Raw genomic sequence first — 15,311 nt, 5'->3', positions numbered from 1 at the left:
CTGCAGTATTTTGGAATAGTTTCAGAAGGATAGGTGTTAACTCTTCTCTAAATGTTTGATAGACTTTGCCTGTGAAGCCATCTGGTCCTGGACTTTCGTTTGTTTGAAGTTTTAAAATCAGAGTTTCAATTTTGGTGCTTATGATAGATCTGTTCATATTTTCTGTTTCTTCCTGGTTCAATCTTGGAAGTTTATACCTTTCTAAGAATTTGTCCATTTCTTCTAGGTTGTCCATTTTATTGGCACATAGTTGCTTGTCTCTTATGATCCTTTGTATTTCTATGGTGTCCACTGTAACTTCTTTTTCATTTCTAGTTTTATTATTTTTTTGAGCCCTCTCCCTTTTTTTCTTGATGAGTCTGGCTGAAGGTTTATCAATTTTGCTTATCTTCTCAAAGAACCAGCTTTTAGTTTCCTTAATCTTTTCTGTTATTTTCTTCATCTCTATTTCATTTATTTCTGCTCTGATCTTTATGATTTCTTCTACTAACTTTGGGTTTTGTTTGTTCTTCTTTCTCTAGTTGCTTTAGGTGTAAGGTTAGGTTGTTTACTTGAGATTTTTCTTGTTTCCTAAGGTAAGATTGTCTTGCTATAAACTTCCCTTTTAGAACTGCTTTTGCTGTGTCCCATAAGTTTTGTATCATCTTGGCTGTCATTTTCATTTGTCTCCAGGTACTTTTTGACTTCCTCTTTGATTTCTTCAGTGATCCATTGGTTGTTTGATAGCATACTGTTTAGCCTCCATATGTTTGCTTTTTTAGTTTTTTTCCTTGTAGTTGATTTATAATCTTAGAGCATTGTGGTCAGAAAAGAAGCTTGATATGATTTCAGTTTTTTTAAATTTACCAAGGCTTGCTTTGTTGCCCAACATGTGATCTATCCTGGAGAATGTTCCGTGTGCACTTGAGAAGGTGTATTCTGCTGCTTTCGGATGGAATGTTCTATAAATGTCAATCCATCTGGTCTAATGTGTCATTTAAGGCCTGTGTTTCCTTTTATTTTCTGTCTGCATGATCTGTCCATTGATGTAAGTGGGGAGTTAAAGTCCCCCACTATTACTGTGTTACTGTTGATTTCTCCTTTTATGGCTATTAGCATTTGCCTTATATATTGAGGTGCTCCTATGTTGAGTTCATATATATATATTTACAATTGTTATATCTTCTTGGCTTGATTCCTTGATCATTTTATAATGTCCTCCTTTGTCTCTTGTAACAGTGTTTTAAAGTCTATTTTGTCTGATATGAGTATTGCTACTCCAGCTTTCTTTTGATTTCCATTTGCATGGAATAGCTTTTTCCATGTCCTCACTTTCAGTCTGTATGTGTCCCTAGATTTGAAGTGGGTCTTTTGTGGACAGCATATATATGGGTCTTGTTTTTATATATGGGTCTTGTTTTTGTATCTATTCAGCCAATCTATGTCTTTTGGTTTGAGCATTTAATCTGTTTATGTTTAAGGTAATTATCAGTATGTTCTTATTGCCATTTTGTTAATTGTTTTGGATTTGTTTTTGTAGGTCTTTTTTCTTCCCTTCCTCTTTTGTTCTCTTGTGATTTGATGACTATCTTTAGTGTTGTGTTTGGACTGCTTTTTCTTTTTTGTGTGTCTCTTATATAGATTTTTGGTTTGCAGCTACATTGAGGTTTTGATATAACAGTCTCTCTCTCTCTATATATATATATACACAGGATTAAGTTGCTGGTCTCTTAATTTCAAATGTATTTGTACTCTCCTCACAATTGCTGATTTTGATATCATGTTTGTGGTTTGATGATTTCCTACCCTTACTATATGTTTACCTTTATTGGTGAGCTTTCCCATTCATAATTTTCTCATTTCTAGCTGTGGCCTTTTCCACCTAGAGAAGTTCCTTTCGCATTTGTCATAAAACTGGTGGTGCTGAATTCTCTTAGCTTTTGCTTGTCTGTAAAGCTTTTGATTTCTCTGTTGAATATGAATGAGAGCCCTGCTGGGTTGAGTATTCTTGGTTGTAGATTTTTCCCTTTCATCACTTTAAGTATATCATGCCACTCCCTTCTGGCCTGCAGAGTTTCTGCTGAAAAATCAGCTGATAACGGGATTCCCTTGTATGTTATTTGTTGCTTTTCACTTGTGTTTTTAATATTTTCTTTTTGTCTTTAATTTTTGTCAATTTGATTAATATGTGTCTTGGTGTGTTCCTCCTTGGGTTTATCCTGTATGGGATTCTCTGCACTTCCTGGACTTGACTGTGTGTTTCCTTTCCCATGTTAGGGAAGTTTTTGGCTATTATCTCTCTTCAAGTATTTTCTCAGGCCCTTTCTCTGTTCTCCTTCTGGGACCCATATCATGCGAATGTTGGTATGTTTAATGTTATCCTGGAGGTCTCTTAGACTGTCCTCATTTCTTTTCATTCTTCTTTCTTTATTCTGTTCCACAGCAGTGATTTCCACCAGTCTGTCTTCCAGCCCACTTGTTCGTTCTTCTGCCTCATTTATTCTACTACTGATTCCTTCTAGTGTATTTTTCATTTAGGTTATTGTATTGTTCATCTTGTTTGTTCTTTAAAGCTTCTAGCTCTTTGTTAAACATTCCTTGTATCCTCTTGGTCTGTGCCTCCGTTCTGTTTCCGAGATCTTGGATCAACTTTACTGTTATTACTCTGAATTTTTTTTAAGTAGATTGCCTAGCTCCACTTCATTTAGTTGTTCTTCTGGGGTTTTATCTTGTTCTTTCACCTGGAACATATTTCTTTGTGATGTCATTTTATCTAACTTTGTGTGTTTGAGGTCTCTGTTCCCCAGGCTGCAGGAGTATAATTCTTCTTGGTTCTGGTGTCTGCCCCCTGGTGGGTGAGGTTGGTCCAGGGGCTTGTGCAGGCTTCTTGGTGGGAGGGACTGGTGTCTGGCCCCTGGTGGGTGGAGCTGGGTCTTGTCCCTCTGGTGGGCAGGGCCATCTCAGGAGGTGTATTTATAGGTGGCTGTTGGCTCTGGATGACTTTAGGCAGCCTGTCTGATGACGGGTGGGGCTGTGTTCCCACCCTGTTGGTTGGTTGGCCTGAAGTGTGCCAGCACTGAAGCCTGTAGGCTGTTGGGTGGGGTCAGGTCTCTTTGCCAAAATGGTGACCTCCAGGAGAGCTCACATCAATTGAGTATTCCCTGGGGCGTCTTCCACCAGTGTCCTTGTCCCCACAGTGAGCCACAGTCAAACCCCACATCCCCAGGAGACCTTCCAAGACCCTCAGGTAGGTCTGACCCAGGCTCCTATGACTGCTTTGCCCTGGGTCCCAGTGCATGTGAAACCTTGTGTGTGCCCTCCAAGAGTGGAGTCTCTGTTTCCTCCAGTCCTATGGAGCTCCTGCACTCAAGCCCCCCTGGCCTTCAAATCCAAATGCTCTGTGGACTCCTTCTCCTGATTCCAGACCCCAAGGCTGGGAAGCCTGATATTGGGCTCAGAACTCTCACTCCTGTGGGAATCTCTGCAATATAATTGTTTTCCAGTTTGTAGGTCACCCACCTGCCAGATATGGGATTTGATTATATTGTAGAAGTGCCCCTCCTACCGTCTCATTGTGGCTTCTTCTTTGTCTATTGTAGAAGTGCCCCTCCTACCGTCTCATTGTGGCTTCTTCTTTGTCTTTGGGTGTAGAATATCTTCTTGGTAGGTTCGAGTCTTTTTTGTTGATGGTTGTTCAGCAGTTAGTTGTGATTTGGTGTTCTTGTGAGAGGAGGTGAGCACAAGTCCTTCTACTCCACCATCTTGTCTCCAGCCTCTCCCTCATTCTTAAGCAGAAGTTGAGCCCTCACAGGCAAATGTCTTTGATGCTTCATCATGAAAGATAATTGCCACTGCATGTGCTTCTTTGTCTCTCGAGGCAGCCTGGTTATATTTTTGATGTTGTACTGTTCAGTTACCTTGTGAAAGTCTCTGAAATATGCTGCCTTTTCATCTGGAAATTTTTCTAGCCCTCTGGGTCCTTTACTAGATGCCTTCTTGAAAACCACCAGCATCGTCTGAAAATCTCGTTTTGTTGCATTTTGCAGATACTGCATGGTTTAGAAATTCTAAAGCTGACAGTAAGCTCTTTAACAAAATGAAGTCTGAGAATTCAAAGGAAAGCCAGCTGAGAATACAGGAAACATGTTTCTAGCCAAACCCTCAACGCCTCAGGATGGTCTGGGCCCCCTGATGCTAATACCGATCTTTATCAGATTTCAAGGAGGCAAGAAAAATACTACTTGGGATATGAGGCAAATTCCATTTGCCACTATTCTTGTTCATAGTACCAGTCAACCACCTAAGTAAGCTGTGTCATACACTCTCCTGGATGGTCTCAAGAAAGGAACATCTCTCATATTAGGGCATTAAGTGAAATGTTACAGAGGCAATAAGAACCATGTATGACCAATTCAGGAGAGGTGGGGGGAATCAGCACTGAAGGAAGGAGGAAAGAAACCTGAACAAATGAGTGTCTCTGGGTCTTCCAATCAGTCAGTCAAAAATCATCTGGACTAACTGTTTTGTTTAACATGAGGAATTATGATTCAAATAGATACCCAGATATATATATTAAGGAACAGTATTTTTTTACTACATTAATATTATTAGTGTTCTTATTGAAATTTTAAGATGAAGTCAATCTAATTTAGGTTATATAATTTGAGGCTAATTCCTTTAACTTTCACTGATTTCCCCTCTAAATGATCAAATAATAAGTGATCAAATAATATTTGTTTTATGCTTAAGTTAGCCTATATTCATATGCCATAAATATAAAGGGAAAATGATCTGACAGACACTTGCTATCAAGTATACTGTGATATTTTCTTAATCTCAAATAGGCCAAAAACAGTTCTAGAGAAACATACTAGAGCCACATATTTTAGAGGGAAGTGGCATGGATGGGGCTTCCTTAAATTTCTTCTGTACTCCTGTTCAATCAACACTGTTGTATAGGTGGAGAACAAACTAAAAGCACCTACAAAGTGTTTTCATATCCATTTTACAGGATAATTTGCTTCTACAGCAGCACCGTCCAGTAGAACTTTCTGCAACAGTGGAAATGTTCTGCACCTGTGCTGACCACGACAGTAGCCACTGGCCCCAGGGGGCTCCCGAGCACTCTAAATATGGCTAGTATAACTGAGCAATGGAATTTGAAATTTCACTTTGATTGATTTTAATAGGCACATGTGACTTCATGGTTGCATATTGGACAGTACAGTTTTAGACCAACAGAATCTTCTGTTTTGTAAGAAAAGTTTACATTATATGTATATTAATCATTATGACAATACAACTAAAACTTTTTGACAGTGCTCCCTAAAACGTTTAGTGAACATGTAATTCAGGGTAGAAACTTTATTTGCCTTCACTATAGAGGTACTTAGTGACAGAACACATACTAATCCTCTTTCTTTTTTCTATCCTAGTTTCTTCTTTCTATGACTAAAAAGAACGATTAGTCATTTTAGTGGTTGGTCAAGGACAGGTCTTCTGCCTTGACTAAAGTAGTTAATACTCATCAAGGAAAAAATCTGTTCAGAAATCTCTGAAAGTAAATGTGAATTTGTATCTTGCAATTAAAAGCAAGGCCTCAGGCTTAGGCAACAGTTATGTCCTCAAGAAAGCTCTCAAATTATTAGGAGCTCTCAAATTATTAGTCATACAAAAGAGTGAATGACACCATAATTTATAAAACTTTTCTGAGGTTCTTTCTTCCTCTGGTTACTAGTGGAATATCCATAGAATAAATTCTATTTCATTAGATCAGAAAAAGTTTTGTTACAAACTTTCAATTTTAAACTAGTTTTAAAAAGAGGAGAAAGGTGAGAAATATGTTTCACCTGGCAGGTCAGTATCTCTGGCAGGCATTCTTGCTAAACAGAATTTTTTTGTACAAGAAGAGACATTCAGGTTTGACTTTTGTTAAGTTAGTTATAACACAAATTAATTACAACAATTATTTGGTATTTCAAGGGGGAAAAAATCTAGAACATCAAAGTATCTTTACCTCGTAATGAACAAACTGGTCCATTTTCTTGATTCTTAGAGCGTTTATTTCTGAACTGACTTGGAATATCTAATGAAAGGTCTTAAAAGGAAACAGGAAAACAACTGTTAAAGGCATATAACCACACTCAAAAAATAATTTCAAAAATTGATGTATTTTTAAGGATTTATCTCTTTACTTAGTTTTCAAAGGAAACATTACAGTTATTATTTTAATACACTATCATATCTCCATATGCCAAATATGTCTTACCTAGGAATGGATCAAACTTTCTAGATTCTGTCCCACATATGAGGCAGTTAACCTCATTTTGGAGAATGCCTCCGAATATAGCCGTGACAACTGTAGATGCTCCATTTCTAAAGAAAATCACACAGGCAAACATCTCGGTAAAAAACTAAAATACATACGTGTAGGTGGCTCTGGGGTGTGTGTGTGTGTGTATATATATATATATATATATATATATATATATCTCATTTATTAATTTAAATTATAACACAAAAATTTTGAAGCTATATATAGATGTATACCAAATAAAAGGTTTAAGCCACTGTCCTTCCCCCAGCTCCTCTCCCAAACCCACTACTTTGTACAAAAGTTCCTAACAAACAAACACTGAACATTTGCCATTACTAACAGATCACGTACGTGCCTGTCTGTACTCAGGGCAACAGGACCCCCCCCTTTCCCTCAATTATACCCCTCAGAAGAGAGGGAACTGCCTTAGATTTGACCCTTTGCAAGACTTCTCATATTATGGGGCGCACTCTCAATTACTTTACTTTGAACAACCACCTGGATCAAAGATAGTTTCAGGTGTTTTTAGATGGTCATATTCGGGGGAAATGAGGTAAACAAATTTAATACATACTTAGTAATCACTGGTGGAGATACGACTTCACATTTGAAGTGCTGGATATTACTATCAACAAGCCTTTTAAAAAGCTCACTTAAAACAATATAATAATTCCCTTGTGGAGATAAAAAAAATATGTACAGCACTTTAAGAACAATAAGAAACCAACTGTCCTAATACTACTTAACCTCTCTGTGCCTCAGCTTCATCAAATGTGAAACAGGCATAACATCTATCTACCTCAGAGGCCTGGTGACGATGAAATGGGAATATACCTACAGTGCTTTTAGACAAGTGCTTACCAAAAAGAAAGACCTTAGAGTGTTGTAAGCATCTTTTATAACAATAATCAGGATCATACCTGCCTTCTGCTTTTCTTTCCTAAGTATCCTGGACATGTAACTCACAGGTGCACAGCCTGCCACGGTATGGACAGAGAAGGCACAAGAACAGCTGAGAAAGTGCACCAGTGACAGCATGATTAGCAAGCACTTATATTATTTGACACTTACATGCCAGGCTCCATTCTAGGTACTTTCCACGTAAATCAATTAATCCTCACAGCAACTCTGAGGTAGATAAGATCATCCCCATTTTGCAGACCAGGAAGCTGAGGCTCATAGGTTAAATAACTTGGCCCAAGTTCACACAGCTGGCCTGACCTGAGCACCTGCTGTGGACACTATACTCCTCTTAATTTAACTAATATATAATATTAATGGGTAAATCAACTATACTTCAATAAAAAAATATTATTTTAAAAACCAAAATGGCGGGCTTCCCTGGTGGCGCAGTGGTTGGGAGTCCGCCTGCCGATGCAGGGGATGCAGGTTCGTGCCCCGGTCCGGGAAGGTCCCACATGCCGCGGAGCGGCTGGGCCCGTGAGCCATGGCCGCTGAGCCTGCGCGTCCGGAGCCTGTGCTCCACAATGGGAGAGGCCCGCGTACCGCAAAAAAAAAACACCCCGGAATGGCTTTGGGTTTCACTGCAACAACAGGAACCCACAGAACAAATAAAGATGAATCAGAATAAAAACAAAAATATTAATGGATACTGAGGTTCACTTGTGTGCTGTCATTAACAGTACTACAGTGAACACAGATAATAACTTTTGTGCACTTATGCAGTTACTTGAGCCAGTATATTGCTCTTGTTCGCTAATAGCAATTTGAGGTGGTTTCTGTCACTTGCGGTCAATAGTACTCCTAATACACTGAACCGTACTTCAAGTTGCTCCAAATTAGACCTACTGCAATGATGAGACAGACAAAACTTACCTGAGCAATTCTATTATTTTAAAAGTTTGCTTCCTTTTCTATGAAAGGGCTTCCTTCCTTACTGGCAAAAGAAACAGACTGTAGCTTTTTTGTTTAAGTTGTTCATAGGATACACATGGCTTTAGTAAATTACAAAGGGAAGATACAATGGGAACTGTAGGATATAATGGCCATTTCAGGTTTTAGATTTAATATCTGTATCACAAAGGATATACCACCCCCCCAAAAAATCTACTGAAAAATAAAGGGACTATGACTGACCCTTTTATACTGATGTTCACACACACTGCTGCCTTTAATTAAAATGGAAACTGCTTTATTAAAAAGCAGTACATTTAAACTCAATGTACTTCTTCCTTTATAATTTCTTCCTCTGAGAAAAAGATACTAATGAATTCTTGGCTATCTGATGTGTATGGCATTAAGCTTAGTCATTATACAATGACTTAAAACAAGATTCACGAATTATTTGTATGGCATTAAGCTTAGTCATTATACAATGACTTAAAACAAGATTCACGAATTATTTCAAAATCACTGTTCCATTTATCGTAACTACACAACGAGAGAATTTAAATATTGGCTACTTGGACAGGCTATTATGCTGCAAAGTTCCTTTATATTGGCACTCATGATTTTCTATGTGTTAAAAAGAACACATCCGCCATTTATTTCTACCATCCTCACCCCCACCTTCAGTAGGGTTCAGTGTGTTTATACGAATAAATACAAATACAGGAGACCTTTTTTTTTGTAGTCATCCTCCAGTGAATTTAAGGGAATATAAAGGAGCCTGAGTTTTGAATACTTAATAATTTTTTTATGTTCCTAACTCACTACTGGAACTTAAAATTACTATTATTTAAAATATCATGAAAGGGTATGGATTAATACTGAAAACTCATTAGTTACTAAAAGAACATCTTATATCACACAATGTGATTCCCTAAGGGTGCCCTGGGCATCAAATAAAATAATAAAGACATATATCCTCTCACTTCACACAGACTATCCTTCATAGAGCCCAGCTCAATATCCTTTGTGTATGAATATATCATCCTAAAATACAAAACAGAATTTTTCATTTAGTACTATGTTTGATTGGGTGCTAGCAGCAAGAACATTTCTACCAGATCACAGGTCCTTCCCTTTCTGTACTGGATTCTAATTTGAACCATAGCTCCTAGGACCTAGGTTCAAACATTTTAAAAAGTATGGCAATTCATATTGATTGCCCGTCTCTGATACAGTCAGATTGGCTGTGAGACTGCTCTGTCATTAAAAAGACCTCATCTTACACAAAATCCGATTTACGGACTGTCAGACTGTCAGGCAATATACTACAGCAAACCCTATATATAACTTACTCTTTTCTTCTTTCTTTGGGGAGTTCGTCTTACAAATCCCTTTCCTGCATAGGTCAATATGAAACTTTTCCCAAAATTTGAACAAAAGGGGACAACTAACCAAGATCCAAGCTGAAATAAAAGTCAATTTTCTCTCCCTCAGCAAAATAAACATTCTGCTCTCAATGTATATTTTGGGGTATCAGTACCTGGGAAAGCAACCCAAAAGGTTTGTTTTGTTCATACTGAGAGGCAAAAAAAAAAATTCTGAAAAGTTACGAATGCCTCAATTTGATTAAAGAACAGACATATTTTTGGAAAATTTAAGTCCAAATGAGGCTTTAGAAAAATTCACATTCAAAATATTTTAAGCCTGTTATTAGGGAACAAATGTAATTATTTTAGTATATGAAAACTGTCTCCCATACATTATTCAATACAGTTGGAGGAAAATTTTTAAGTGTTAAATTGTACAAATGTTTTCTATTTCTTCAAGTTTAAAAATAATCTATAGCAAATAACGATTAGAACTACACCTGGATGCAAGTACAAGATGCCTTCGATCTGGAAGCAGGAGGCATGTGCTAGTCCCCTTGGTCACAAAGTTCAAGTGCACAAAAGTTTCAGCAAAGGTCCAGAAAACTTCCCACCTTCCATTATAAATCTAATAAACAAGAACACCAGTAGCAATCTGAGGTCTTCCCAGAAAACAAAAGGAAACTAAATCTTACATGCAACATTTGTTACTTGCAGACAGAGTAGAATTCTCTTGCAGAATTGATGAGCGGGAAATACCGTTGAAACCGCCCTGGAGTTCCAAGTGCAGGTGGTCTAACAGGTAGCGCATGAACTCATGAGCGTCCTGCTGCTGATAGCCCCTTGAAGCAAACAGAAACAGTCACTGTGGGGCTCCGCCTGCCCAGCCAAACAGGCAGGAGGGCAAAGTGTTGAGAAGGGCCACAGCCCTGCGCTCAGAGCACAGGGAGGCGCCCTGATTCTTCCTCCTCACTTCCTCCTTGTTTTACATGTGAAAGCACCTTCCAGACAGAATTCCACTACTGAAAAACAAGTCTGAAAACACAGAGTAGTAGAGCTAACTGGACTTCTAGTGATCTCAACTGACCTCACTTAAGAGGAAAACTGAGGGGCAAAAAAGGGGTTGTGGGACCTGCCTGAAGTCCTGCAACAGGAGAGTAACATGTCTCCTGGATGGACTGTGAATCTTCCCATTTCCCACACGGCCTCTCTAGAAGATGCTCAAATGTTAAAATTTCACATCTTAACCTGCACCAGAAAACCAGGTCTAAACCACCATTATAAGAAATAAGGAAATTAAAACTAAATCTTTAGACTGAAAGATACTAATTTTTAAACACTGGCTGAAAGGAAGAAAAACTTTATCTAAAGAGTTAAAGATGTATAGCATTCTGTACTTGCATCCTAATCTCTGATTCAAGAGATTTTTTAAATAAATAAAAACTTTAAAACGCATTGACTTATAATTATGCTCTAGCCTAAAACTTTAATATATACAGCAACATATTCTGAGGTTACTTCTTATACTATATTCAGTCAGGAAATTCTATGGAATTCTTCTACTAATACAGACCAATGACAAGTGAACAGTAATGAAATCTGACAGAAAATTAAGCTGGTATAGTTGGAAGGTAACAGAGGTTTATGTAGATAAATCCAGCAATGATATCTAAAGTACATTCATAAAATTATGGATAGGAAAGACTACTGCCTACATTTTTACAGGCATGGAAGGCTGAGCCTGCGCGTCCAGAGCCTGTGCTCCCCGGCAGGAGAGGCCACAACAGTGAGAGGCCCGCGTACCGCAAAAAAGAAAGGACAGGAAAAGCTGGGCATGCTAGGAAGCCATAAGAAGTGTGGCAAGTAGATGTATGTCTGCTGGGAAGTTCAAACTCAGGAACAGTTTCCCTGCTAAGTGACTGGCTTTTGATTTGGGTGGGAAAAGAGAAAGAATAGCTCTGATGATTTCTATGTCCAAAGCTGTTGATTACATTTAGGGTACTTTTTTTCCTGCATTTATTTATTTATTTAAATAGAGAAAAGTTGTTCCTACTTCTACATGCATGATTGTATTTCAGGCTCCTCACTTTTTTCCCCCTTTGGCCATGCCGCGCAGCTTACGGGATCTCAGTTCCCCGACCAGGGATTGAACCCAGGCCACAGCAGTGAAAGCCCGGGATCCTAATCACTAGGCCACCGGGGAACTCCCCAGGTTCCTCTTATTTTATTCCAAGGTATCACACTCCCTAGATACTGTCACATGTTAATCAAGGAAAATGGGCTTTCTAAACTTTAAAAAATTTTACTTTGGGATTATAAATACAAACATAATTCAAGACCCCATTGCATTTCCACTTCGGCATGTTATCAGAACTTTTACCCTGTACACATAATAGGAGTAACAATTACGAGAAGAAAACCCTACCTCACACCTGGGCACTGTGCAGTGACCCTGCACTAAAACTTTATTCATGATATAATCTCAAGATCTAGAGCTAGCCAAGAGAAAATTATTCTCTGATTACATGAAAGTGAGGAACAATCTGAATTACTACAGAACGAAGAGAAAGCCCTGCTAAGAACACACAGACATCCTATTCTGATCAGTCACTAAGGAAATCTAAGAGTTCATATGTAATAGGAATCACTCCGGAAACGCCATCCGAATTTCTCAACCTGGTTACCTATTCCAAAACTTCTTTCCCTTCATTGGTAGGAATAATAGAATGAGTAAAATTAAGCAGCTAAAAACTAAATCATGCTCACAGCTGGGCTAAAGAAACCAGAAAGAACAGAGATACGGGCAGATTTAGATGAAAAGTAGAATTCTATTAGGTGAAGAGGGAACTGAGTCACCACGGGAACCAAGTAGAAGAGTATAAAGGTGGTTGGTGGGCCTCACTGGGGCATGTGGACAAATTACTGTTAACACGTCTATCGCTGACCAACACCATGAAGACCTGGGTTCTAATTCTGGTCCCAACACCTACTAGATGTATAAAACTGAACAAACTACTCTCCTCTGTCTCAGTTCCGTCTTCTTTCAGATGGGGCTAACACTTCTTACCCTGATGGGAATTTTGTTGTGTTTCTTAATGAAGGTCAGATATAAAATACCTAAAGTGCTCGACACATAATAGGCATTCAACAAATGGAAGCAATTTTTATATAATAACCAAACACAAAGATTAAATCCCCATCAAGAGTCTAAGTAGGTGATCGTTAGAAATTTTATATCAAGTCCAGATGTGATTAGCAGTAACTTAATCATTTCTACCTTTCCTATTTAGAGTCAGGAAATTCTAAAATTCTTACAAAATGATTCTCTCCTTCTCAGGAGAGATTTAAATAACATGAAATATAAAAGAAATTTCCTTCAAAACAAAGACCAGGGTTAACAATAGTCAATTACGTCTGATCCTCAAGGCTATAGACTCTTTGGCAAGGCAACAAATTATAGTCCTTTGAAGCTGTTACCCTTTAGACATTTCTCCATAATACCAATATATCTAAACCACTCTGAGACAGTAAAGCAAGATGTATTGCTGAGTTTTACCAGAGCGTGCTGGTTTTTAAAAAGAAAGAGAGGGGCTGTACAAGGTGCCAAAAATCATGACTAGTAAGAACCACGACGTGCTTCAGAAAGATAAAATCAGCAGAAGGTGGTGAAGGCTTCTGTCAAGCACCCGCAGTGCTTCAGATCTGCTGTTACCTACGGGGAGGACTAGCTTAGGAGCAGAGGGAGATGTCTCTGACAGCAGGGCTCTTTCCCCACTCAAGCGAGACCAGATAAAGAACACGGGAAACGCTGTGACTCTATAACCACATTAGGAGATGATGTGTTAATTGTGTTACCTTCTGGAAAGCAAATGAAGCCCAATGGACTTAACTACAGTCTTGTAAGGTCTTCAGAACCCAGAACAGTGAATTCGATACCATGGTTTTCTACTGATCACATTTGGATTTTTTTTTTTTTTTTTTTTTAGCTGAAATAACAGGATGGTGTATGATGATAATTACTCTGTATAAGATTTTGAAAAAATCAAGGAAATTTTGTCCAATATGTTTTCCTAGAGCACGTAAGTTATTTATAAGGGCTCTGTTTTTATAACAACAAAATGCCCTGCCTTTTTTTATAACAACAAAATGCCCTGCCTTTTGTTAAAGATTTTTCTAAGGTCTATTATTTAAACACATTTGTCTAGTAGGATATATCCAACTTCTGCTCTTCTCCTTAAAAAACAAAACACTGGTTTCATTATTGAGAATACCACCACTCTGTTGGAAATTGTTCCAGGAACAGTGTAAAGACTAATATTAATGTTTTAAATATCCTTCATTAAATAATACTTACCTAAAATTCGGCATAATCTTCCAAACAACATAAAATAAGGACTCTGGGCTAAATGCAGTCTGGCTACCTTGCCATAATGCACAGAGTGTCTTTCTAAACTCTTCCACCAAAGACCTAGAAAAGAGCAGGGGATGATAAGACCCTCAGCATTAGTGAGAGGCTGCTATTTCAATACATAATGCCAAACTGTCTAAAATCCACAAATAAAAAATGAAAACATAAAAAGAGTTTGGTCTCTTCTGAACTCAACCTGACAGCTAAGTACAGCATCTCAGAACCCATACAAATAGCAGTGATTACAGACAAAACTAGTTTTTTAACTATATGGTGAACTCTGAGTATGCCAAAGTACTGCCATACTTGTAAAATAAAGCAATGGATAAGTCACAAATCAAATTACCTAAGAATGAAATGTTTCCAAAAAACCCGTAAAACAAGTAACAGAATCTCGTTCTCCATCTCTTGCCTTTCTCCTTCCTGCCCCTCTCTAGGAGCGCGCTCCCCAGACCTCGATGCGTGACTGCTCCTCTCTGCCGCAGAGTCCATCTGGCCACAAAGCTTCAACACTCACCTCTATGCCAATGACTCTCAAATCCAAATCTAAACTCCAGATTTTTCTCATGACCACTTTTATTCAGTTGTCTCCAGGTTCCAACAGGAATTTTCTACTGGCTGCCCTCTTGTCTCTTCTAACTCACTGTGTCCTAAACCTGTTCTCCGTACTCTCCCTACGGCCCCTCAGTCTCCAATCGCCCCTTCTCTCACAGGAATACAACTTCCATTTTTTTCTTGGCACACGAGCTGCCTGGAATAAAAAAAAAATTTGAGTGTGCCCAACTTCTGACAAATTCCCTTAAAGAGAAAGAGTGGTCCTTCTTATTCACCCTTTCCTTCTGCCCTCCAGCTAGAATGAGGACGAAACGGTGGTGCGCCAGCACCATTGTGGATGATGTGGGCTGGTGGGACAGAAAGCCAGAGGAGCCCAATGATTGTGTGCAACAAACCTAGATGGATACCCTCCAACTTTTATGTGAGAAGATAAACCACGGATGTTTAAGTCACCGTTAGTTTTGGTCTTCTATGCATGTAGGTAAGCTTATACACCTCCTCAACTTCAATGGCTGTATGTGTCAATACAGCTACCATACTCATGGATACCTGGTTGATATCACAGAGAATCTCACTATCTTCTTTCTCAACCCCTGTTATCCAGTAGGTTCTTCAGATACAAATCATATTTTTTACTTCCTAGTACCTGAACCCTCATCCTATGTTTGAGGAACCCCACCTTAAGAGTCAAAGCCTGCCTCCTACTGTGGAAGCTGAAAAGGCCAGGTACTTGCTGTCTCAGCCCCCGCCCGCTCCCCCTTGAAGCCAGGACTCAGGTACACGGCCTGGGTATGCCTATTTGAAGCTGGAACAGTGCCAGACTTTCTGGTGGCAA

The 15,311-nt window shown here is 38.7% G+C and overlaps 1 protein-coding gene across 2 annotated transcripts in view; it reads right to left on the bottom strand.

The window, feature by feature from the left end:
- Nucleotides 1–15,311, bottom strand: part of USP3 (ubiquitin specific peptidase 3) — a 94,753-nt gene that overhangs the window by 27,674 nt on the left and 51,768 nt on the right. For both annotated transcript variants that reach the window (XM_082850350.1, XM_082850351.1), the window contains 4 exons: nucleotides 13,868–13,981; nucleotides 10,209–10,355; nucleotides 6,248–6,354; nucleotides 5,996–6,076 (listed from right to left, as the gene is read on the bottom strand). In XM_082850350.1, the coding sequence (XP_082706476.1) occupies nucleotides 5,996–6,076; nucleotides 6,248–6,354; nucleotides 10,209–10,355; nucleotides 13,868–13,981 (449 nt within the window). The remainder of the gene's footprint in view (nucleotides 1–5,995; nucleotides 6,077–6,247; nucleotides 6,355–10,208; nucleotides 10,356–13,867; nucleotides 13,982–15,311) is intronic.

The sequence above is a fragment of the Leucopleurus acutus genome (genome assembly GCF_964270905.1).
Source record: "Leucopleurus acutus genome assembly, chromosome: 1".
In the NCBI taxonomy this organism is placed as follows: Eukaryota; Metazoa; Chordata; class Mammalia; order Artiodactyla; family Delphinidae; genus Leucopleurus; species Leucopleurus acutus.
This window is presented reverse-complemented; position numbering and strand designations above follow the sequence as displayed.